The 25,335-nt window shown below is 42.7% G+C and overlaps 1 protein-coding gene across 2 annotated transcripts; it reads left to right on the plus strand.

Annotated features, from left to right (window-relative positions):
- Window positions 1-1,664: 1,664 nt before the first annotated feature.
- MAP3K8 (mitogen-activated protein kinase kinase kinase 8) lies at window positions 1,665-25,335 on the plus strand. Of its 2 annotated transcripts, XM_077771776.1 has the most exons (9): window positions 1,665-1,813; window positions 3,634-3,852; window positions 5,496-5,854; window positions 12,369-12,536; window positions 15,064-15,325; window positions 16,921-17,027; window positions 21,982-22,134; window positions 22,778-23,024; window positions 24,208-25,335. In XM_077771776.1, exons 3-9 carry the CDS (start codon window positions 5,519-5,521, stop codon window positions 24,336-24,338), a joined length of 1,404 nt encoding a protein of 467 aa, XP_077627902.1. In that variant the 5' UTR covers window positions 1,665-1,813; window positions 3,634-3,852; window positions 5,496-5,518; the 3' UTR covers window positions 24,339-25,335. The 2 variants fall into 2 exon arrangements, with proteins under 2 accessions (XP_077627902.1, XP_077627903.1); XM_077771777.1 differs by lacking the exon at window positions 3,634-3,852.

Genomic DNA, 25,335 nt, shown 5'->3' on the forward strand with positions numbered 1-25,335 from the left:
AGCCTCGTCCCTGCCTGACCGGAAGCACAAAGAGACTGTTAGGAGTTAAGGACCTTCAACGAGGGGCGTGCAGGACCTTCAACGAGGGGCGTGCTTCCCACTTAAGCTGGCCTAGGTCTATCAGCAATTTTCACACGACTTCTTTGGACCGGAACAGTAACTCATTTTCCACAGAAGAAACGTGGGAAGCTCTAGAGCGGGTCGGATGCAGTTTTGAAACCGTGGGGGTCGAATGAGTGTTGGGTACTGGAGAGGACCGGGCGTGGACTCAGAGTCGAGGGGCGTTTGAATCTGGGCTATGCCCGGGACCCTCAACGTCCAGGTCGGTAAGACCGAGAGAAAGTCCACCTAACATTCTCTCTCTTTCCCTGGGCTGTCTTGCGAAATATCTGGCGTATAGCAGGTGCTTGATACCAGAGAAGTATTGAGGGGCGAGGGGGTGGTGAGTTGCAACTCAGGTATTGGGGAAGTCCGGCAGAGCGGATTTCGTGGACAGAGAAAAAGAGGCGCGATTTTCCCTAAAACTCGCTTCCTGCTTCACCTGGAGGACACGCTTTCCACTCAAGAAGGAAGAATACTATAAACAACCTTTGATCTTTCCAAGCTGTACAGAAAACCCCAGACTTGCAGCCGGGGTTAGGAGGGGAGATCAGTACAGGTACATTTCCTAATGGGAAGGTGCCACCAAATAACCAGTTCCAAGAGTGCAGAGAACAAGACCGGGTTTCGCTGGGGGAGTACACAGGCGGCTCTCCAGGGGCTCCAGCGCCAGGTTCTCACCCGCCTTGCGGCAACCTCTCCCAAACCTTTAAACCGGAGGCCTTGGGTGCCGACTACGGATCACGGCACTCAGTATATGTGAACATGAACCGAAACCTAGCCAGGCATGCAGCGCTACCCGCAATCGGGTGAACGGACCCGGTTTTTTTTTTTTAATGTTTTATTTATTTATTTCTAGGAGAGAGAGAGACAGCGTGAGCAGGGGAAGGTCAGAGAGAGAGGGAGTGACAGACTCTGAAACAGGCTCCAGGCTCTGAGCTGGCAGTCAGCACAGAGCCCGACGCGGGGCTCGAACCCACGAACCGCGAGATCAGGACCTGAGCCGAAGTCGGACGCTTAACCGACTAAGCCACCCGGGCGCCCCGAACGGACCCGGTTCTGAGAGAGAAAAAAAAAAAGTCCAGAAGGTCACCTCGCCTCTGTCCTCCCGAAACGTGGGAGTGGGCGCAGGGAAGGGCCGCTACCCCTGGGGCTCCGGGGTAGCGCAGATGGCGCGAGCACGCTAGGAAATACGATCTTCTGTCCAGGACTAGGAAAGGATGCAGTGACACGGTCGCGGGGCACCTTACGCAACCTGTGGTCGGGTCCCCAGCCCCGAGGGAAAATCCGTAGGTGTCCCAGGCCACAGCCGGGAGCCGAGGTTACAGTCCTGGGGGAGGGGGGGCGGCCNGGGCAAACTGCGGGGCTCTGGGAGGTGGGGGCGCGCCCGCCGCCCGCGCTGCTGCGCTTCCGCGGTTCGCGCGCGTCGCGGCTGCAGCCAGCACAGCTGGAAAGCACCTTGCGCAAGGGTCTCACGGGGTGCAGACTCCGGCTCCTCCCCCTTCCTCCTCCTTCCCGGATCCCTAGCGCGCGAGCGGGGTTGGTCCCGGCAGTGCGCGGGGACGCCGACACCCGCTGTCACCGCGCCTCCCGCCGCGTACACCGCCCGGCCTGCTGCACTCTCCTCGCCGACCCCGGCGAGTGTTCCTCGGAGGCTGGAGACCCGGCAGCCGCCCGCCCAAATCGTGGGGGCTTTTGTCATTTACAAGTCCTGGTAGGCTTCCCGGGCTTTGAAGAATAGGAGGAGGGGAGACGGGGTGGTGGTTGGCGGAGCTGACAACTTTTTGAATAGCTGAAACTTAATTTCATGCTTTTGTAACCCGGACACTATTCTGCGACTAAAGGGTCGTTATAGCAGAACATGAATGCTGGGCTTCTGGTCTAAGAGCATGTTAGGGGAAAAAAAAGGTTACATCACGGATGTTTCCCGCTGGTAATGCGATATCAGGGCTCTGAAATTCTCCTGTGTCTGGGCGGAGAACGACGCTTAGAAAGAAGAACGACGTGCAGAGGGATTGTCCCAAAAGTTGACAAGGAAGGCCAGGCGGTGTCTTTAAGAGAAACGCCTATTTCACTTTTGGGAAGACATTTTGGCACAGAATAAAGAAGGGCTCCTAATAAAAACAGGGAAAGAAACACTACTACGGTTGCATTAGGCATCTGTAGCCGGAGTCTCACGTATTTTCCAAGTGGACTATAATCTGAACCCCGCAGACACCCCCAACTCTCTGACTGACTGAAGTTTATATGCCTTACTTTCGGCAGATGGCCCTTAAGGATTTTTTTAATAAGGCAAATTGGATAGTTGAGGTATCCAGAGGTTTTGAACCAGAGAGGCTGTCCTCCTGTGCAGCTAGAATGTGTATTTCTGGGGCTTTTGGAGAAGAAAGATATAGTAAGAGGTGGGTCCTGGGCAATGTACAGAAAAATGGCAGAAAAATCTTTTAAATGGGAAGTAACACAAGGTGTAATTATCCTTAGGCAGAGGCGTATGCCTATAATCTTAGTCATTTTTCATTCACACTTGCTTTGGATTTCTCAACTTTTGTTTATGTTAATAAATAGAAGCAGCCAAGAGGGTAACGTTAATGCTTAGGATAGGATTTCCTCTTGGTTTTATTGCTGATTTCTGAAATAAAGCAGATACTTTTGGCTCCATCTGCCCATTTCTCCATGTCTAAGATTGTTATATTTGTCCATTCAGTTGACAAGTGGGGGTGTAATGAGGATTTTTATTGTAACCTGGGTGGGGAAGAGCCTTTATGGGTAAAGTAGAAGACCTTCACAAGCCACGGTTTTTCTAGACGGGTACTGATCTATAGGACTCAGAAATCATTAGCGTATTGTCTGCTTAATTAAGGCCTAAAACTGCGGAGCCTTTAGCAGGCGGCCTGGCCCTCAGGGTTGCTGGGGTGCCCTGTTTGCATGAGAGGAGGCTGTGTTACCAAGGCATTATGCCTGGCCTCAGTCTCTTCTGCCTCCCCTACCCTCCTCTTCTCCTCTCTCTTCTCTGATCCTCCTCTCTTCCTTCCCTCTGAGTGCGCTCCAACCTCTTAGGCTTCACATACAAATGCTTGAGACTCTCTGCACAGTTTAAAAATCAGAACCTGTCTTTCCTCCCTGAATCAGCTGACTGACTTGTAAACCATGTGGACTTTTTTTTTCTTTCTTCCCTGAGTCACGTTGCAACTGGGAACTTTATTTTCTCTCCAGTCAGCCATTTGCTAAGTCCAGGAGCCTTGGAACTTTCAAGCCAGCCGGGTCCTTGGTCAGGCTGGTTTTGCTTTAACTTCCTTTTCTCAGTAAATTCTACAGGCAGAAACTGCAACTGAATGGCCCAATGAAATTAAAGTAGAATGTTCCTCCATTAACCTAAGAAATTCCTTTCATAACTCAAGACTCTAAGAGCCTGAATCACAGTCTCCCTCAAAGACATAGGGAGATCTCTGAGAGGAGATCTCTTGATGTAACTGTGGTGATAACAGCTATCAAAGCATTTCAGAGGTTTCTGCCTTTTTTTGTCTCTTGTTCTAGATACAGCCTTTAAAACCTCACTGTGAAGAAGCCCTGGGGATAGGTAGCCACATCCCATTTGCAGATAAGAAAGGCCTAGGCAGTACCTGCAAAGCCCGGAATCTGACTCAGTACTTCTCTCTTGTATGCACGACCAGCAACTACAGATGACAGAGCTTATTAACCATGCACCAGACACCTTACACACCTGAACTTTAAACCTCACAACTGCCCTATGAGGTAGGTGCTGTTACTCTTCCGTTTTGCAGACAGGGGAAGTAGAGGTGCTTGCCCAAGGTCGTGAGGCAGTGAAGGAGGCCCTGGGAGTCCATCCCAAGCAGTCTGAGTCTGCATGGAGTATCAGACTGCAGGGTGCGTGATTGCTTTCCGCTGACACATCCTGTGCATTGGAAAATGGCTGTGGAGTAAGTGAATAGCGACACTAGATTGCCTGGTTCTTTTCTCAGATGAAATTCACTCAGGTTGGCCTGTGTTGCAGGTGGGCTCTGAGGTAGAACATTTTCTGGAGCTTTGTGCTTGAGCTCTAGTTAGATGGGAGCACCTGGGTGGCTCAGTCAGTTCAGTCTTGATTTTGGCTCAGGTCATGATCTCATAGTTCATGGGTTCAAGCCCTGCATCTGGCTCTGTGCCGACACTGAGGAGCCTTCTTGGTATTCTCTCTTACTCCTATTCTTTCTGCTTCTTCCCTACTTGTGCTCTCTTCCTCTCTCTCTCTCTCTCTTTTTCTCTCTCAAAATAAATAAATTTTAAAAATATTTAAAAAAAAAAAGAACCAGAAACATCTTTCAGAGAGGCTGTGCTTTCAGGAGCACAGTAGTTCAAGTAGACATCATGCCTCTGAATTCTCTTAGATGTCTCAAGTAAATCCTTTTATCTTTAATCCTCTGGCATGGAGTTGTTCTAAAATCACAAGGAACAGTCTCATTTTTTACCTTTGGTTTACCTTCTCTTTCTCATTATGGATCCTGATTTGCCTGTAAGAATTATATTATATGCAAATCTTATATGCAAATTATGGCACCCAATTTGCATATAAGAACTGAAATACAGTATTGGCTAGAATAGTTAGCTGGCCTTACCCACATCTTGCTTGGGATAGATTCGGCTTTCCGGGCCTCTATGTAACACTACAACTTCTAGAGGGTGAGCTCTAGATTAGGTTAGATTATTAGATTAATTTTCCTGGGACGTTTAGATACATGCTTTGTACTATTAAGGAATTCTGATCTCAAGAGGAGACAGCTGATTCACAGGCCAAAAGAAATGTTTCCCTTTCTCACACTCCGGCTGGTAGGAGGATTTGAAGCTTGTGGTCTCCAGGCTAAAGAAGCTGTTTAACTCATTTGCATCAGAATTATTCCTGAAACTTAACCTATCGTCCTCAATTTGCTTACATTAGAATCCACTTTACATGTGTTTGGCTCCGAGGCCTGAATTTTATTTGCCATGTTAGCTCTTGAATTTGATAAAACTGTTCTTTTTCTTTAAAGTCACCCAAGGCTGGGAAGCCACGGAGATCTGTGCAGGGAGGGTTGGCCTCTTGTCAAGGGCCAGGAGCCTTTTGTATTTGGTGAAAGTTTGTTTTCAGCGGCCGTAGCTGATGCCACCAGTCCAGTGAGTGAGTGAGTAAGGAGTAAGCTCTCTGGATCTCAGGTTTCCCCTCTGTAAAGTGAACGGCGGGACTAAAGGTTATCTAAGGTCCCTTTCTTCACTGTCCACTTGAATTTACCCTGTTGACACAGAGCCCTCATTTCATAAACAGCCACATGGAAGCCTGTTTCCAATCTTTTTATGTCAGTTTTCCATTGATCTTAAATGCAAATACAAATACAGTCACTAAGCATTTGTGTTTTCTTTTGCAGACTCTCTAAAAAGCCTAACAGTGATGGAGTACATGAGCACCGGGAGTGACAATAAAGAAGAGATCGATTTGTTAATTAAACACTTGAACGTGTCCGATGTCATAGACATTATGGAAAATCTTTACACGAGTGAAGAGCCAGCAGTTTATGAGCCCAGCCTAATGACCATGTGTCAAGACAGTAATCAAAACGAGGAGCGCTCAGATTCTCTACTGCTCAGTGACCAGGATGGGCCTTGGTTGTCCTCGGTCAGATATGGGACTGTGGAAGACTTGCTTGCGTTTGCAAACCACATATCCAACACGGCAAAGCGTTTTTACAGACACCGACCACAGGAATCTGGGATTTTATTAAATATGGTATGTTTTTCTCCTGATCAGCTGAGTGCTGTGAGCTCAGCTTTACGACTGCAGCTTTACTTAATGCAGGGGGGCCTTTAAACTTGGTTTAGACTGGCTGCCAGGTGCGACTTTTAAAAATGTGATATCTGTAAGAATCACTTCCGTGTTAAAGATGCAAAACAGGTCTTCATTAAAAGTTCCATTTAAAGACTCTTTTCCGTAGTCAGTTGTACAAATAGGTAATTAAGAATGTATTTGAACTTCACAGTTCATTAGCAAGCTCACTCACCAGTTAGACAGAAGAAAAAGACTTCAAGAGAATCCCTCAGCTGAGAGGGGGAATGAATACTTTAATTAATATTCTTGAAAGCTGGATTTTTTGCTCCTCTCACATCTTGGAATGTCCCAGTATTAATACTGGTTAACTCCAGTTCTTGCAGAAATGTAGTTTGCAGGCAATAAATAGCTATTCACAGATTAACTCACTTTAATTGGCAAAGTACAAATGACAAATGAAATACCTCCTTAGTAATACCAGGTATGCAAATAATCCAAAATATTGTGACAGTACATTGTCACAGTAGTTGATTAGATGATATGTTTGGGTGTGTCTGGGATTCTGGGCGTTTTAGTGGGTCAGAGGTGAGTATAGGTGCCGGATAAAAGTCACTAAATTTTTTGAAAAGAACAATTTACAAAGGAGTAGGTGATAACTGACAAAATGTGTATATTGATGAAAGTGACTCCTTTTCCTTTGGTGCATCTATGTGGCAAAGTGTCTACTGTAGGGGGAAGGTCAATGTTGAATGATTAGAGTCTAGACAAAGCACTTAATTATTTTGTTGTTGGGTTTTTCTTCCTTTGGTTTTTGGTTTTTGTTTTTGTTTTGGCGTACTACATTCAATTGAAAAAACCGCAGTAATTTAGGTCAGCTATGTAGTAAACTGTTTTGTTAGAAACTGTTCTGTTCAGCCCTAGCTCAGTTTGGAGCAAGATTACATTTTGCATCCTTGTGTGACTTGCTTTGGTCTGGATGTACCATTGTGTGTAATAGTTGACTAAGTACTTTACCTTGAGAATATTATTTCTACTTGTACATGGAATTAATATTGAACTAAGGGCACTACGTTTCTTAACTAAAATATAGCTGGAAAACTCTGGTTAAAAAGTATCTATCTACAATGAGAAATACTTGTTTACATATATTTTTAAATATGTGTATATGTTAAAATGGGTATTTTAAAGGAACACATGCAGAATAAAGAAAATAGTGTTGCTTATAAATATGTAGAGACTTAGGTTCATTTCCCGTGGTCCATCAGATTGATGAGAGACAGACCATAGGACTTTATTGGGAGTATACAGAAAGGAATTCAGGAATACAAAGAAATAGCTTCTGGAAGGTTTTGGAGTGGGAAAAAAAAAAAAGCCAATGCAGAAAAGGAGAGAAACAAAGACATTAAAAGGAAGTGGCAATTTTGTCAGCAAAGGCTAAGAGTTATATGTTGTCAGTCTGTGCCATGGAGACTGTGCTCTATAAATGAACAAATACTATTCAGGAGAAAATTTAAGAATAGGACATATGATAAAAGCAGGGATCTTTAAGCTTTAAAAAGTCTTTTAAATTTGAAAATGACCAAGAATATAAAGCAAGAAGATTTAAAACTGGGGTAGAATAACAGAAGAACTTTAAAATCCACAGGAATGTAGACCATGCCTCACCGGGCAAGTCAGCCCAGTGGTCGATGGCTCTCGGGGCTGTGGTTGACTTTCCTGTCACTAAGCTTCAGAATCAGATGCATCCCATGATTGCTAGTAACCTATGCCAGGTCTGTGCTTTATAAATAATGGCATAGGAGTCATGACTTGGTCTTTAGCAGTTGGAGACGAGATGATAAAGGAAGCACAGTTGGCTTTTGACTCCCATTCATCCTCATATGGTGTTCTCCTTGGAGCCTCCCGTGTTCAAGACCTTTGTCTTCGTGTGACCCTCCTCCCAATACCGTATCAAGACTTTTGCATTTTGGGCGTCATTGGCTGCTGTCTGTCTCTCTGCTTGAAAAAACAAAAGCTAATTATCTAACAGACAGGTTCCATAGTAACATTAATCTATAAAGTGCATCTACATATGGATCCAGTGCTTTCAACTATTCATCCATTCATTCGCTAGACATAGGTCACATGTCTACAGTGTTTCAGATACTTTTCCAGGTGTTATAGATCCAGTATGGAAGAGTCTGTGCTGTCAGGTAGCTTGCTGCCTGGTGAATGTGGGAGACAAGTAAACAGGCGATTATAATGCAGTGTGCTACTTCCCACTTCAACTACACATTGATTGCTCTGGGGCTGCTCAGTCAGACAGGACACCATACATAGCCATGAGGGTGGGGATGGGGAAGAAACTATGTCAGACAGGCTTCTAAAAGGAATTGATGCTTAAGCTTTTGAGTTGGAGTCAGCCGGATAAAGGGGACAGAGAGGGCAGAGGGTTCCAGATGAAGAGAATAGCCTATACAAAAGCCCAGAGGCATAGAGACATGGTGTGTTTCTGGCAGCCAACAACCAGAAAGCCGGTGGAGTTAATTAGACGGGGTAGAGGATCAGGAATTGCAAAAATGTTACAGCATAGGCATGTAAAATGTTGGTCTGCAGTTGTATGTGAGTGTGTGCTATTTTTCTAAAACTAATACTTAGCAAAGATTCCACTAACATGCAGCAGGACTTGGGGAAGAAACTTCAGTAGTCTAACCCGGGCATTGCTTTGTATGAGAGTGCTGTGAGTTATTTACACTCCAGACCAATTCATAACCTGAGTGGGAAATGAATAACCGAACATGGGTTGCAAACGCTGAGCTCATGGGTGATTATAGGGGCACTGAAGGGCCCAAAGGGCTCGCTCATAGATGTGGGTGTGAGATATGGGAATGCTGTTCCTCAGGGGTTAGTCATAGAGTCCTGGCTTCTCAGGCCTGATAAAAACCTTAAAGATACTTGAGCCAAGCCCTTTGTCTGATGCTTGAATCACCCTGATTATCATATCCAATAATTGTTGGAACATTTTGGTCTGTGCCTGAAAATCTCCTGTGACGATGAGTTGATCACATACTAGGGCGTTACATTTCATATTTAGCCAATTCTGACTGTAGGAAAGCCCCTTCCTTCTGTAGAACTAAAATCCATCTCTGAGTCCCCTTAGCCTTAGTCCTACTTTTTGGCCATAAAACGTAGATATGTTCAGTCATGTGAGGATACAGGCCCATGAATGAAAGTGCCTGGGTATGTATTTCAGGTCTGAGATGGATTTAGTTGTGTGATTTGGGGCTAGTCATTACACCCTTCCGTGGCTCTGTTTACTCATCTGTAAAATGGGCAGCATGATAGCACTTACTCTGTGGGGGTGTTGTGTGAGACAAATCACGGATGCACTGTTTACGTATTGTGAGTGTTGAAAGGATGCCAGCCATTATGGTAGTCGTCCACAACAGTTACTCCCCTTCCTTACAATAGTCTTTCCAGTTTTTTAAAACTTTCATGTTCCCCACATCTTCTCTTCTCTGTTCCAAACACTTCTCCTTGTGTCTGCTACTTGTCACTTACTGGATCATTAACTGTTGTTGTCATCTGGGCAGCACCTCCTGAACTCAAACCTGGGTTAGTGCCTGTCTTCTAGCCCAGAACTTGAATGTGGCAGTCTGTTTGTTGTGAGACCTGCAGAGTAGTAAAGAGCCAGCTTTGCCTATGTTCTAGATAATATGCCTCTTCTAAGGTTGTATTTGTTTAAAATTTTTTTAAAACATTTATTCATTTTTCAAAGAGAGAGAGACTGCAAGTGGGGGAGGGACAGAGAGCGAGGGAGACACAGAATCTGAAGCGGGCTCCAGGCTCTGAGCTGTCAGCACGGAGCCCAACGCGGGGCTTGAGCCCACTAGCGGTGACATCATGCCCTGAGCTGAAGTAGGATGCTTAACCGACTGAACCACCCAGGCGCCCCAGGTTGTATTTGTTTTGTAGCAGCCATAAATACAGGCTCCTTATGGAGTTTATTCTTCTTTAAATATCTTAAGAATTTTTCTCAAGTCCTGCTGCTGGGCACAGTGTTGATGAGCATCACTGGTCTGGAGAAGGAAATCCAAAGCATGCTTTGTGTCAGCACGTAATGGTGGCTTTGGTAAGCTGAACTGGCAAGTGGTGAACAACAGCATGGAGGTCCGTAAGATGATCTGGTAGGGACCCTAAAAGAAGAAGAAGGGAAAAAAAAACATTACAAACCCAAATAGGGAAAGTCTAGGGCAAGGGGAAGAACCAGGGACTTTGCAGACCTACAGGCTGGTTGATGCCTGCGTATCACACTGTATATTTCAGGGTTTATCATCAAGGGAGAACTCGCCCTCGGAGGAGAGTCCCCAGAACATGAGAGATTGTTAAATAGGGCAGGAGGAACTCAACGGTATTCCATCTAAAGGGGCGAAGGCTAAGGTGCTCAGTGACTTGTGAGCGCAGGCTTTTAATAACCATCTTTTGATCATGGGTTAGCTTTAATTCCAGTCTTCTGGCAGATACAAGGCACACAAGAGCTGAGGCCCTGGGGTCAGATAGACCTGAGTTTGAATCCTGACTCTCTCATTGCCCACTGAGCTACTTAACCTCTTAAAACCCGTTTCCTCATCTGTAAAATGGAGATAAAGATAGTACTTACCTCACAGGATCGTTGTGAGCCTTTGATGAGGCCTGAGCAGTGTCTGGCTTATAATTAACATCTAGCAGGGGCACCTGGGTTGCTCAGTTGGTTAAGAATCCAACTTCGGTTCGGGTCATGATCTTGCGGTCAGTGAGCCCCTCATCAGGCTCTGCGCTAACAGTTCGGAGCCTGGAGCCTGTTTCAGATTCTGTGTCTCCCTCTCTGCCCCTCTCCTGCTCGCACTCTGTCTCTCTCTCTCTCAAAAATAAACATTAAAAAAAAATTTTTTAATTAGCACCCAACATATAGCTGCTATTCTTCTTCTTCATCCCTTGGATCAGATTGGGTTATAAAAAAGTTAGTTGGACAAAAGTAGAACTTATACAAAGGTGAATTAAACCCTTTAGTGGATAACTGGAGTCTAGGTGAAACGGGATACGTAAGTATTTAATAACAAGAAAGAGGGAATAAGCACATACAGTTGAGTGCCATGGGTATGGTTCTGTCTAAATGCGGAAGGGACTAGATTTATCGCGTGCTGTAAAAAGAGGCCTCCAGTAATTTGAGGTGAGATGCTTCTTGAAAGGAGGTCATATTTCAAACAAGGCAAGACCATGGGCTGTAGTAGGTATTCGATTTCCTGCTGGGACTTCGTGCAGGAACTGGCTCAGGGGAGTGCTCAGGAAATATTTCATTTTAAATTTAGTGACTTCACATTTCTTAGTATTGGAGCTGTCCTCTGCTTTGCTCCCTGACTAATAGCACACGCATCTGTTGGGGGTGGGGGGCGGGTACAGCTAAGATAGGCGGTAATGGAGACGGAATGAATAACCCTGGGATTATTAGAACTATTCCCGTGGCCGTGGCCTTGAGATGGGCCCAGACATCTGCAGATGAATCAGGTGTTCATTCTTTTCCCATGTGGTCCACGTTCCCCTTTGGCCTCTTCTGCACTTGAAATAACTTGATGTCGCTTTGACAGTTTCATAGTTCCTGAATTTGTAAACTGAAGTCATAATATTGCTAATTGCTTTGGAGCAAAATTCGTAGTTTTGAGACCATTTATCCCTTGAAGGAATATTTTAAACCTATCGTAGGCGTGTGCTCCAGATCATAACTCCCATGGACTATTTTAGTAATTTGTTTTCATTATAATTATAATTATTTCTCCTTTTCATTTGCTGCTCTTTTACAATTGAGATATCCTTGATATGCAGTGAAATACAGACAATTCCTTAATTGTCCAGTTTGTTGAGTTTTGACACAGCACATGCTCTTGTAGTACACAGTGCCTGGTACATACTATGTACTCAGTAAATAGTCAATGGGCTAGTAGATGAGGGATAATTCTGCCCTTACTTTATGCAGCACTGTCAACTCATAGTGCTGGCATACCACATTATTTTCCAGAATCCTCCACGATCACCAGTTTATTTCCACGCTCTCTCTGTATGCATCATGTGTGAGTAATCGCTATGTGGACTAACAGGTTAGCACATTTTAATTGGAAGCAAGTCAACTTGCAGGCACAATTTATATTTATGCAATCTTTATTTTCAGCCTTTTGGTTACTGTAGTCATGCTCCCTTCGATAAGTAATTTTTAAGGTTTTGTTTGACAATTAATTACTCACCAGTAGGTGGTAATACGATCAAGTCCGACCAGGGCCGTGTTTCTGTTACATGCTTTCTCTGTCTGTGTTGAAGTTCTAAATATAGTCTGTGTACACTGTTAGGATTAATTTCGAACACTGCGTGTAGGAATGCCGTCTAAAGTAACCAGTTTCTGAAGGGTGTGTCTTAGAAAAGGAGTTTGCTGAAATTCTCCCCCTCCCACCTTTTTTTGTTATTGTAGGTAATCACTCCCCAAAATGGACGCTATCAAATAGACTCGGATGTTCTCCTCATCCCTTGGAAGCTGACTTATAGGAACATTGGCTCTGATTTCATACCTCGGGGGGCGTTTGGAAAAGTATACTTAGCACAAGATATAAAGACTAAGAAAAGAATGGCATGTAAATTGGTATGTACTTTATAACCAGACATCCTGCACCATATGTTTGGCATTGTGATTCTTGTTTGCATTAGTCAAAAGTTCTTACTATTTGACTGGATTTCAGGTAAGGGTGCCCTGTCCAAAAGCACCTTTTTCTTTTTCTTTTCCTTTCCCTTTTTCTTCTCCTTCTCCTTTTTCCTTCTTCCTTCTTCCTTCTCTTTCTCTTTTTCTTTTTTCTTTGTCTTTCTCTTTCTCTTCCTTTTTTCCTTTTCTTTTTTCTTTCTTTTTCTCCCCTCCCCCTTTTTTTCTTCTTCTTTTTTTTTTTTTTGGATTTGCTTGCTACCCTGTGGCTTTTCAGGCCTCAAAATCTGCTTCAGTGCACATAGTTGGTTTTAGTCTAGTTTGCCTTGATAAAAAAGAAAATGCTGCTGGCTTGTGTACCCGGCTTGGATTTCATCATCCCTCTTGTGGTAGGGTGGAGGGGAGCGATCCCCCAGGAGCAAATCCGTGTGCTGCTTCTTGAATCTCACCCACTGGGGAAGGTGCCAGGCAGGGAGGCAGAAGCTGGGCAAACTGTGAGGCTTCTCAAGACCGAAGATTAAAGGGCTGAATTTAGGAGCACTTGGGTGGCTCAGTCGCTTAAGCGTCTGACTTGGTGTCAGGTCATGATCTCATAGTTCATCAGTTCGAGCCCTGCATTGGGCTCTGTGCTGACAGCTCAGAGCCTGGAGCCTGCTTCAGATTCTAGCTCCCTCTCATTCTGCCCCTCCCACCAATGTTCTGTCTCTGTCTCTCTCTTAAAAATAAATATTGAAAAATTAAAATAAAAAATAATAAAGGGCAGAATTTAAATAGGCCAATTATTGTAAAGACCCCATCTCTTCTTATTAAACAGTTTTTGCTGAGGTACCCCTGCCTTGGACATGTATCTGCCTAAGCTAGGCATGTACACACCCCATGACCCAGCAATTCTGCTCCTATAGGTACACACCCCATAGGCATGTACACATGGTCACCAAAAGCTGTGTACTAGAGTTAGAGTGTTCATCAGAGCACTATTTGTAATAGTCCCAAACTGGAAAGTTTCTAGATGGCTGCAGTGTGGTCTGTTTATACAATGGGATGCTGTACAGTGAAGAGAACACATGATTTGCAACTGTAATAATGTAGATGAGTCTCACAAACACGTGTTAAGCCAAAACAGCCAGACACCAAGTAAGATCTGCTCTATGAGATTCCACTTCTATAAAGTCCCAAAATAGGCTAAATAGGTCCGTGCTGTTGGAAGTCAGGATAGTGGGTACCCTTGGGAGGCAGTGACTGGTAGAAGGGAAGGGATTCCTGGTGTGCTGCTAGAGTTTTGTTTCTTGGTCTAGGTGGTGGTTACATGGCTGTGTTCAGTTGAAAAGTCACTGAATTTGATACATAACCCAGTTTTACTCGTTTTTGTATGTCTGTTTTACTTCAAAACGTTTTTAGAAGTGCAGTAAATTGAAGTCACTTTTGATTTGCTGAATTTGGCCTTAGTCTGTCTTATTGGAATTAAAAGATCACCAAAATATTGGCCTCGTTTATTCCTTCATAGAGATTTGCTAGAGGATCTGTTATCAAAGGAAAAAAAGGAGGTATTATCGCAAGCCATTTGAAGCTTGTGTTTAGAGGAGACGTGTCTCAGTTCTCTTAAAAGAATCTGGGGACATTTTAGAAAGAGCTTAGAGCCAAAGTGTCCTGTTCTACAGTTTCATCAGAAAAGGCATGAAAAAATATCTTTGTTTTCCTCAGAGTACTTACATTTAATTTTTAAGCTGTATTTTTTTTCTTAAAAATATGTAGAATGATTAACAACCCCTAGCAGATTCAAAAGAATGTAGAGTGAAGAATGAGATCCTTTTCCTTGAGGCAATTGCTGTTAATGAGTTCCTCTGTGTCTTTCCAGAAAATGTCTGCAGACGTGTGTATATAGCTTAAAAGTTTTTTACAACTAGGAGCAGAATATATGTTTGCATCTTGCTTTCTTCGTCTAACACAGTATTTTGGAGACATTCCATATCCATCTGCACTGAAAGATCTACCGCTTTCTTTATTAGTGACTTTTGATTTTCCATAGAATAGCTGGCCAGTGCTTATTTTAAAGGCATTATTAGAGCCTGAGTTGTGGATCCGAAGACATTTTATTATTTCATGAGAATTGAAATATTGATATGATAGCCTAAAATCTAGGTGCCATGGAAAGTATATGTAAAATGAATGGGAAATTATCTCTCTTTTGATTCAACCATCAATAATTCTTTCGTTGGATTACTACATTTTAAATGAAAATAATACTTTCTATTTTGTTATTTTCTTATTGTGAATTACTTACCTAGAGCTGACACAATGTAAAAGCGGGTTTGATGTCAACATTATTTGAACTGGGCAGTATAATTTCATGCAGATCCTTGAGATATCCTTGGTTGCATTTGTTTGCCTTCTGGTTTCTGGGTTGACCTCTATTATTTATAGTTTTTCACTATCCTGGGTTGTTTAGTATCTTCCTGGTCTTTCTCTGTTCTAGATCCCAGTAGATCAATTTAAGCCATCCGATGTGGAAATCCAGGCTTGCTTCCGACATGAGAACATCGCCGAGTTATATGGTGCAGTGCTGTGGGGCGAAACCGTGCACCTCTTCATGGAGGCAGGCGAGGGAGGGTCGGTCCTAGAGAAACTGGAGAGCTGTGGACCAATGAGAGAATTTGAAATTATTTGGGTGACAAAGCATGTTCTCAAGGGACTCGATTTTCTTCACTCAAAGAAAGTGATTCATCATGATATTAAACGTGAGTTATCTTTGGATATGGACCTTTTTGGCTCAGAGAGATGGGTTAGATAGGAGGCAAATGGACTCCTGTCTTTAACGTGAAAATCCTTGGTGGAGGGGAGGACCTATGCCCTGGAGCACTTTTCACCATCCTCCCTTCCTGAAACATGTTTTAGAATCAAACGGGGTCACTAAAGCTTTCAAAATCATAAGGAGGATTATCCAGTTGTGGAAGATTATAGTCACACGTCCTGGCTGTACCCTTGTTAATAAGGCTTTCAAAAACAGTAATTTACTTTAAAACACACACAGAGTCGAATCATTCTTGGGAAACAAATAGCCTTTTAATTTTGAGCACTATTTTGCTAATAGTTCATTAAACAGGCCTTCACTGATTGATTTCTAGGGGTAAGAGATGGTGGGAAATACCACAAAGACCCACTATAAACCCTTAATATTTGATGCTAAATCGCACGAATGAAACTTTTACTTTAAAAAAAATGTGTATTTTACGTTTTCATTTGAGGAAAGTGGCATAATAATATGCTTATATCTTAGAGTTTGAAAGCCAAGCTCATAAGCATTGTTATATTTTTCCAGCCTTATTGAGATCTAATTGACATATAACATTGTGTAAGTTTAAGGTATGTGATGTAATGATTTGATGTATGTATATATTGCAAAATGATTACCACAGTGAGGTTAGTTAACACATCCAGGATCTCACAGAGTTGTAATTTTGTGTGTGTGTGGTGAAAACTTTTAAAATTGACTCAGGGCGCCTGGGTGGCTCTGTCAGTTAAGCGTCCAACTGGCTCAGGTCATGATCTTGCAGTTTGTGGGTTCAAGCCTGCATCAGACTGTGCTGACAGCTCAGAGCCTGAAGCCTGTTTCACATTCGTGACTCCCTCTCTCTCTGCCCCTCCCCGACTTGCACTCTGTCTCTCTCTCTCTAAAAAAATAAAATAGAATACATTTTTAATTGACTTTCTCAGCAACTTTTAAATATGTAATACAGTATTATTAACTATAGTCCCCACGGTGTATATTATGTCCCCTAAAACTTGTTCATCTGATCACTGCAAGTGTCCGCTTCGACCACCTTCACCCATTTCCCCAAGCCTCTGGCCATCAACACCTGTTCTCTGTTTCTATGAGTTTAGTTGTCTTACGTTGCACATACTAGTGAGATTCGTACAGTTTTCATCTTTCTCTGTCTGATTTATTTCATCCATGTTGTAAAGGACAGGATTTCATTCTTTTTCATGGCCGAGTAGCATTCTATTATATATGCATATACACACATATCATATTTTCTTTATCTACTCATCTGTCATATACCCTTAAATTGTTTCCCTGACTTGGCCATGTTGAGCATTATTAGTGTGTGCAACCATTACACCCACATTGACAGCTTTCTTGCCGTATCTGAAGTGATTTTCACTTAAATTCTCACCCAGATTTATCCTCCTCTTGTGACTATAATACAACCATCTTGGTAGGGTGCACGTTTTGGTCTATCCTAATTTGGGACTCACTGTTTTGGATGGTGTTTTTATTGTATTTATGGGCATATAGACAACTTGATACTAAAAAAAAAATCTTTTTTTGTAGCTAGCAACATTGTTTTCATGTCCACAAAAGCCGTTTTGGTGGATTTTGGCCTAAGTGTTCAAATGACTGAAGATATCTATTTTCCTAAGGACCTCCGTGGAACAGAGGTAATTTTATTCCTCTGGGAATGGTCGATGTCTTTTTAAGAGCAAAAATTAAAAATGTTCTAGACTGTTCTTGCAGAAAGGACTGAAAAGGGGAGGAAAACCATTGCATCAATAGGATTATCATTGGAGCATATTTAGTGAACACTTGCTCTGTGCCAAGCACCAATTTTAGCATTTTAAATGAATTATATTATTTAATCCTTATATCAACCCTATTATTGGTAAATATTGTTCTCGACGACAAACACTATTAGGATTCCCATTTTACAGTAAGGGAATGTGCTTCAAGGGGTTAAAATTAAGTGCCCAAAGTTACTCAGCGAGAGATCTGGTACTTAAACCAGTCTTTTTTCAGAGCTTAAATATAGTCACTTTTTACTATAACTAATATATATTCTTAGTATAACTCGTATTATTGTTTTGGTTCATGTATACCCATAATTGTCATGGTTATTAATAACATATATTGAGGACCAACCACATCTTAGGTTTACCTTTAATTCTAGAGAACCTGTAATAAATCTCAAATTTATTATAGCACAAATAAATTGTAGTTGAAGATATAAACTAGCTATAATATTTAAGTCATTGGTGAAGCAAAACCAAAACCAAACCAAAACCTTTTCTGAATGTAAATGAGATGCATGCATGCGCTTTCAGAGAATATATTTAATTTAATATACACATGATTAGGCTGAATATTGATTCATGTAGCAAGTGTCTATTGAGCATCGCAATGTGTCAGGCTGTGTGGGTATCAGGGATGGAGCACTGGACAAGACCAACAGGTTACCATGCCTTTGGGGGTATTTCAGCAGCCCCCACTCTTTGGTGAAAGAACCTATTTTAAATTTACCCGGATTCTTCGAAAAGCAACAGTTTAGCTCATAGGAGGTTATGATGGGCATGGGGTTGGATGCAAATGGGAAGGTGAATGGGTATGGAAGCTGCCTCCCTGGTTCATGTCCACCACTGTAGGGTGCTTAACTATCAGAGCCTCCCAGCCGAGGCCCTCTCCCCGCTGAAAGTGTCCCCAGCAAATGCAGTGTAAAACAAAGCAAACAGTCTTCATCTTAAACTAAGATTGTGTGAGCTTTTAAATACAAAAGAATTGAGATCATACCATGCACACTTTTCCTTGACTCTCTCAAAGCAAAGACTCTCCTGGGCAGCAGAAAAATTGCTGATATTACTTACGTTATTCTGGAAAATACTTGAGAAAGGATCCTAGATCAGTTGTCCTTGAGGAGATTAATATTTAGAAAAGAAAACTGTAAACTTCTTTAAAAGAACATTTTAGTCTCCAGATCTTAAGAACACTTCACCAGAGCACAAAATCTAATTAAGACTTCATGCTTACGACATACTTTTTTGGGGAAGTGTTTCAGCATATTTTGGCATTAGTCAGAAGTTCAGATACGTGACATTCTACCCTTTTTCCTGGAGCCAGTTTGAGAAACAAACTATTTATGGTATTATAGATAGAAAATACCTTTCTCTTCCCGGCAGTGTGATCAAATTGAACATTTTGCAATGGCTACAGAAAGATATGTCTTCTTTGGGATTCTCCAGCAGACAGAGATTGTGTGCTTGGATGTGAGATAATGGCATAGTGTTTACTCCTAAAAAGTATTCGGATTGAGTTATTTTCAGCAAATGTAAATTGCCTTTTACAAAGTGCTCAACTGAATTTGATGTCGAGAGTTACCCACTTTCTTCAAATCATCCTGCATTTACTATCTCTGCATGGTACTCACAAATCAAATTTGATAATGAGCAAGGTGGTAAAGTCACCATTAAAAGCTTTTAGCAAGACTCTTCATCTTTAAAGAACCAATAAGATGTCGTTTGTCAAAGTCAACTGAGCAGAGGCACTTTTCATTAGAACTTGATCACTTGCGGGACGCCTGGGGGCCTCAGTTGATTAAACGTCCTGACTTTAGTTCAGGTCATGATCTCATGGTTTGTGGGTTTGAGCCTCATGTTGGGCTCTGTGCTAACAGCTCAGAGCCTGGGGTCTGCACTTTGGATTCTGTGTCTCCCTGTCTCCCTGCCCCTCCCCCATTCATGCTCAGTCTCTCTCTCTCTCTCTCTCTCTCTCTCTCTCAAGTTCGAAAATTTTTTTTTAAAAAAAAGGGACTTGATCACTTGGCTACTGCATAGCCAGAGATGATTTCTGATCCCTGCTATGTAACTCAGGAGGGCAAACACTGGTCACCTGTGTTTGATCTCTCTCCCAGCATTCATATTCAGGACAGAGCTAATCTGGCATATAGTCAATCTATTGTTTTGTAATTACATGGTAGAGAGACGGAATAAATAATGAATGTAAATAGCTAATTAGAAGTACTTTTATAGTTGAGATTCTTTTTTAAAAGTTCTTATTTCTTCCCGAGTCTGTGTTTAGTCTTACTTTATAGCAATTAATGTGTTAATCATCACACACACACACACACACACACAGAGCCTCTTTCTGTTTCTAATACATTGAGAGGTGAAGCCTTGACCTCCAGCCTACAGGTTCCCTTGCTCTAGTGCCCAGGCCTGAGGGAGTGCAGGTCTCCGAGAGCCTTCCGTGGATCCCCCCCAGGCCTGTTTCATGCTTGTAGTCAGCCAGCCTGAAGTGTTCTCAAACGCCGTGCCCTGGCACTCTGGCTCTTGTCGAACTTGAGAAAGCAGGAGCTCTGAGCCAAGGAACTCTGGGGGACCTACCCGGGACAGGCAGCAGCCGGGTCACCAGGTGGACAGGATGCTGCATCCCCAAATGTGCAGTCACCACCGACAGCCTCCAGAGTTAACGTTGCCCACGCCGACAGAACATACTTGGCCTGGTCTTTGCTTAGGAGAGCAGGCTAGGGGTGTCTGGGTGGGTCAGTCGGTTGAGCATTCGACTTCAGCTCAGGTCATGATCTCACAGTTCGTGGGTTTGAGCCCCACGTCGGGTTGTGTGCTGACAGCTTGGAGCCTGCTTTGGAGTCTGTGTCTCCCTCTCTCTCTGACCCTCCCCAGCTCATGCTGTCTCTATCTCTCTCAAAAATAAATAAAAAAACATTAAAAAGTATATATGTTTATGTATATACATATAAAAGGAGAGCAAGCCAGCAGGCAGGAGATGAGAGTCCCCTATCAACAGCTGATCCTTCCTGCTGCATGCTGCATGTATTGTTTCCCTTTGTGATACTTAGTAGGAAAGTCTGTTGCTGTGCAAAGGCTCTGCCTTCACTTTAGGAAATGTTTGAGGACAAGGAGCTCCATGCAGCCTGTTTGGTGAGACAGACAGACAGAATGAGCAAGGGAAGAAAAGCCTGCCAGGAAGTGTGTTGTAGGGATACTGTTCAATATGGTTAGGATGGGGAAACTGGGAAATTTCCCCAGTTTTTGTAAGTCAGTTGTTTTACTTATTGACTCTGAAATATATTCCAGGAACACTTAGCCCTTTTTCCATATTCAAATGATGGACAGCATAAAAATTTGCTTTTTTTAATGTTTATTTTTGAGCAGGCTCTGAGCTGTCAGCACAGAGCCTGATGTGGGGCTCGAACTCACAAACTGTGAGATCATGACCTGAGCTGAAGTCAGATGCTTAACTGACTGAGCCACCCCAGCATAAAAATTTATGCCCCAGCATAAAAATTTCTTAACGCTAAGTATGGACAGTTAGGATATTAACTACTATATGTCTCTACCAGCCATAAATAGGGATCATTGGCTACCAGTATTTGCTCTTTCTTTTTTAAGGTTAGAAGTAAACAGTTCTTAGAAAAACTATTTCTGAAAATAGCCCTGTTTTTCCAGCATGAAACCGAATAGAACTTATACAATGATAAAATGTCATGACTTTAGTATTTAGTTACCAGCTACATGGTAGGTAGAAATAAGAAGTAGTTGATGTAGGGGCACCTGGGTGGCTTAGTTGGTTAAGCGCCTGACTTTGGCTCAGATCATGATCTCCACATTTGTGGGTTCGAGCCCTACATCGGGCTCTGTGCTGACAGCTCAGAACCTGGAGCCTGCTTCCGATTCTGTGTGTCAATCTTTCTCTCTCTCTCTCTAAAAAATAAATAAATATTAAAAAAAAAAGAAGTAGTAGTACATATTAATGACAGGACCACTTTTACAACATCACATATTGTTTTAAGTTCTTCTCTCCCGTGTGATTGGTGTTAATACCCCAGGGATTCCTGCCACCTTTCATTACTGCAGATCATTAGAAGTTTGGCAGTTTAATGACAAACATGGAGTGAAGAAGTGNCGCCTGACTTTGGCTCAGATCATGATCTCCCCATTTGTGGGTTCGAGCCCTACATCGGGCTGTGTGCTGACAGCTCAGAACCTGGAGCCTGCTTCCGATTCTGTGTGTCAATCTTTCTCTCTCTCTCTCTAAAAAATAAATAAATATTAAAAAAAAAAGAAGTAGTAGTACATATTAATGACAGGACCACTTTTACAACATCACATATTGTTTTAAGTTCTTCTCTCCCGTGTGATTGGTGTTAATACCCCAGGGATTCCTGCCACCTTTCATTACTGCAGATCATTAGAAGTTTGGCAGTTTAATGACAAACATGGAGTGAAGAAGTGGATTTGTAGTGTCCATTTAGATATGCAAAGAGTTGGTGTTTTAAAAGAAAAATTAAATCTTGGTTGATGCCTTCCAGAACCTTGGTGAGTGGTGTCCCAGGTGGGTCCTTGGCTGCCTCGTGTTCAGTATGCAGAAAAACAGTGCTCTTCAGTAGGCTGCAGGGACATCTCAGGACATATTGCTGGCTCCCAGAGTGTGTCTGTGTCACTCTCCCTAGCTACAGGGAACACAGCAGTGACATGCTCTTCTGAAGGGCTGAAGCGTGCAATAGATATGGTAAAGTTGGAGAACCAGCTTCCAGAACTGACTTAGGGAAATGGACACCCAGACCAATGGGAGCAGTCAGACTGATGTTTTCTGCTTCTTTTTTAGATTTATATGAGCCCAGAGGTGATCCTATGCAGAGGCCATTCAACCAAAGCAGACATCTACAGCCTGGGGGCCACGCTCATCCACATGCAGACGGGCACCCCGCCCTGGGTGAAGCGCTATCCTCGCTCCGCCTATCCCTCCTACCTGTACATAGTAAGTAGAGGGTCAGCCAAGACTGAGGGTGAAGGAGAGTTCTACCTGCTCACGGGAGGTAGAAACACACCTGAGGGGGAAGCTGTGAACTGGTGACCCATGAGACAGAACTGAACATTTTCCCATGTGGAGGAAAGTCCCATTCCTGTAAAGAAGGCATTGCTCTTATAGCTTATAGTGAGAGTTTACTAAAATGTGCACTGAGCATCAATTATATGCTGTTCTTGTGTATGTGTATCCTACAGTGCCACTTAGTAGCATCTAACTGGCATAAATATCTGAGCCAAAGAAGTTGTGTATGTTCTTTGAACACTTTCAAAAAAGAGATGTAATTAATCACCAAGCCATTCTGGCACATAGTGAACCATACAAATTCGATTTTACCATCGAGAGAGAGAGAGCAGATACTTCCCTGTTAGGGCACGGTGATCCTTGAACATCATTAACTCACAGGATGTGTTTAATTCGGGGTTCTTAAGAAATTAAAGGCAAACTTGGTTAAGGATAAGACTGTGTTTGCCAGGGAGTGTGTGGTAGGAGGCAGAATGACTCTCCAGGTCTTGTTAACTAGAATGCCTAGAACACTTTTTTGTTGAGGGTATATTTTCATACGCTGGTGCTAAGAGAGCTGGTTTGTTGCCAGATCCACAAGCAGGCGCCCCCGCTGGAAGATATTGCAGATGATTGCAGTCCGGGCATGAGGGAGCTGATAGAGGCCGCCTTGGAGAGGAACCCCAATCACCGCCCACGGGCAGCAGACCTATTAAAACACGATGCCCTGAACCCCCCCAGAGAGGATCAGCCACGCTGTCAGAGTCTGGACTCCGCCCTCTTTGAGCGGAAGAGGCTGCTGAGTAGGAAGGAGTTGGAACTTCCAGAAAACATTGCTGGTACGGACACCGTCTTGTGCGTGATCCCACCCTCTGCCCCCCTGCTTCCCTTCTTTCTCTGTCTGCATCAGACTTGTGATGTAGTTCACGAAAGCACTTGAAAAAAAAACTGGAGTGACCTCTCAAGCACCATAAGTCGTTTGAGAAATTTAAGCAAGAAATTTAGCAAAAGCATTACCAAAAAAATTGGCTAATTGACCGGCAAATCATGGCATGTTTCAGTACAAACGTAGGTAGTAACAGTTCTTGAGAACTGCCCCTGGCTTGGTTTTTTGCAACAGGGAGTATCATTTGCCTTTAAAAACCGATCAAGCTTGGCAGTTTTGCTGTTGGTTCTGAATAGGGTTCTATTTAATTCAGGTACGGTAAAGCCACACCAGTCCTTGGTTGGAAGCATCAAGATAAAATATTGAGTTTGAAGTCAACTTGCATGTTTGTCTTCCTCCGCTTAAAATCTCCTTGCCAGCTCTGAGTCTTTCCCACTTAGGAAAGTCAGCACACATTCCAAGAACATTGAATATGCACAGAGAGCGTTTCTATTTTTATTATTAAAATCTGTGGCATTCTTAATCCATTTAGGTCCAAACCCAGATGTCAAGCCTGGAATGTTTATTTGCATTTCATTGTCTTCTTGTCTGACTTTACTGTATTTAAAGAGAACCATCTGGGGCATTAGAAAATATGCCAGAATTTTTAGCTAATTTCTTGTCATCAGTGACTCTTTTTTGAACCCTTTTGTCTATGTTATATTATAGAAATTAGCCCATAATGTTCAACTCTATGTATGTAGCTTTTTATCTTATTTATTTTATTAAAAAATTTTTTAATGTTTATTTTTGAGAGAGAGGGAGAGAGACAAAGTGCGAGCTGGAAAAGGGCAGAGAGACAGGGAGACAGAATCCAAAGCAGGCTCCAGGCTCTGAGCTGTCAGCACAGAGCCCTATGCGGGGCTCGAACTCAAAAACCATAAGATCATGACCTGAGCCAAAGTCGGATGTTCAACCAACTGAGCCACCCAGGCACCTCTGTAGCTTTTTAATAAAACCATAGCTTGAATGCTTATTCCATTAGGGCCAAAGATTTCCCCCCCTACACACCCCACCGCCCAAGGGAACAGGTATTTATTATTGAACATGTCACCTGATCATTTATTTATTTATTTTTTCAATGTTTTCCTTTTCAGATTCTTCATGCACAGCAAGCACTGAGGAATCGGAGATGCTGAAGAGACAGCGTTCCCTCTACATAGACCTTGGGGCCCTGGCTGGCTATTTCAACCTTGTACGGGGTCCGCCCACACTAGAATATGGCTGATGGATGCTCTCACTTGCTCTAAATAATTAAGACTCAGCAGTGGTCTGGAAAGCTGGTTCTGCTATGTCTACACTGGGGCTCTGGATAGTCAACTGTGCCATTTGTTAGCTGGTGATGGGGGCTCCCATGACTCGTGAATGGGTCTCCACATGGCTCCCATGGGTTTGATGTGTGAAGCTGCCCTGCTGGCCACCAAGTCTAAAGGTTCTCATTTCTCAGGTGGTGTGACTCGGAGGGGACAGAGGGTTCATGGAAGGATCCTTTCTAGTGACTGATCACATTCACTGTGCACTTTGTTCACAATTTACAAAATACTGACCACAAGGATAATGTGTTAGCCTGAAATTACTATTCTTGGTTCTGATTTAACTTTGGGAACTTCATTTAACTCAGAATAGTTGTTTTGTATATATGGGTGTATATTATAACTCCTCGAGCCTTGTAGGTAGATTCTAGTATAAATTAAAGTCATTATATTTTGGGTGAATAGAACAACTTGAATATTCTAGCAATAAGCTGAACTAGTGTCTTAAAAATGGCTCATTACTTAGGAGCCATCTGACAGCAGCCACTAGTGACAGGTTCTGTTATGTTCCTATGGAAACATTTTGTACTGTATATGCTATGCTTAAAACATTTAAAACATGAGGTTTTAAATGTGGATAAAACTATGTTAAACCACATAATTTCTGTACATCCCAAAGGATGAGAACATGACCTTTCAGGAAAATGGAAACTTTTCTAAATTCTTAATGATGCTACTTTTGTAACTCTTCTGACCACTTTGTTGTAAGCATTTGTATATTAAAATAGCATACTGTGTATGTTTTATATCAAATGCTTTCATGACTCTTTCTTACATATACACATATTTTTAACATTGTAACTATGCGAGTATTCCTATCTAAAGTATGTTTTTACATCATGCAAATGAAACCGGCACTTTTATCCCGTTTGATTGGCCAAATCAACTGAATAAACTCAGTATTTGCCTTAA

Source organism: Crocuta crocuta, unplaced genomic scaffold (genome assembly GCF_008692635.1).
Source record: "Crocuta crocuta isolate KB4526 unplaced genomic scaffold, BGI_CrCroc_1.0 scaffold457, whole genome shotgun sequence".
Taxonomy (NCBI): Eukaryota; Metazoa; Chordata; class Mammalia; order Carnivora; family Hyaenidae; genus Crocuta; species Crocuta crocuta.

What these genes read in the sequence shown, in the direction of transcription:
- MAP3K8 (XM_077771776.1), top strand. Translation starts at nt 5,519, where the DNA reads ATGGAGTACATGAGCACCGGGAGTGACAATAAAGAAGAGATCGATTTG. An exon ending in ATCCCTCCTACCTGTACATA is followed by an intron (nt 22,135 to 22,777) that starts GTAAGTAGAGGG and finishes GTTTGTTGCCAG; the next exon opens with ATCCACAAGCAGGCGCCCCC. An exon ending in ACTTCCAGAAAACATTGCTG is followed by an intron (nt 23,025 to 24,207) that starts GTACGGACACCG and finishes TTTCCTTTTCAG; the next exon opens with ATTCTTCATGCACAGCAAGC.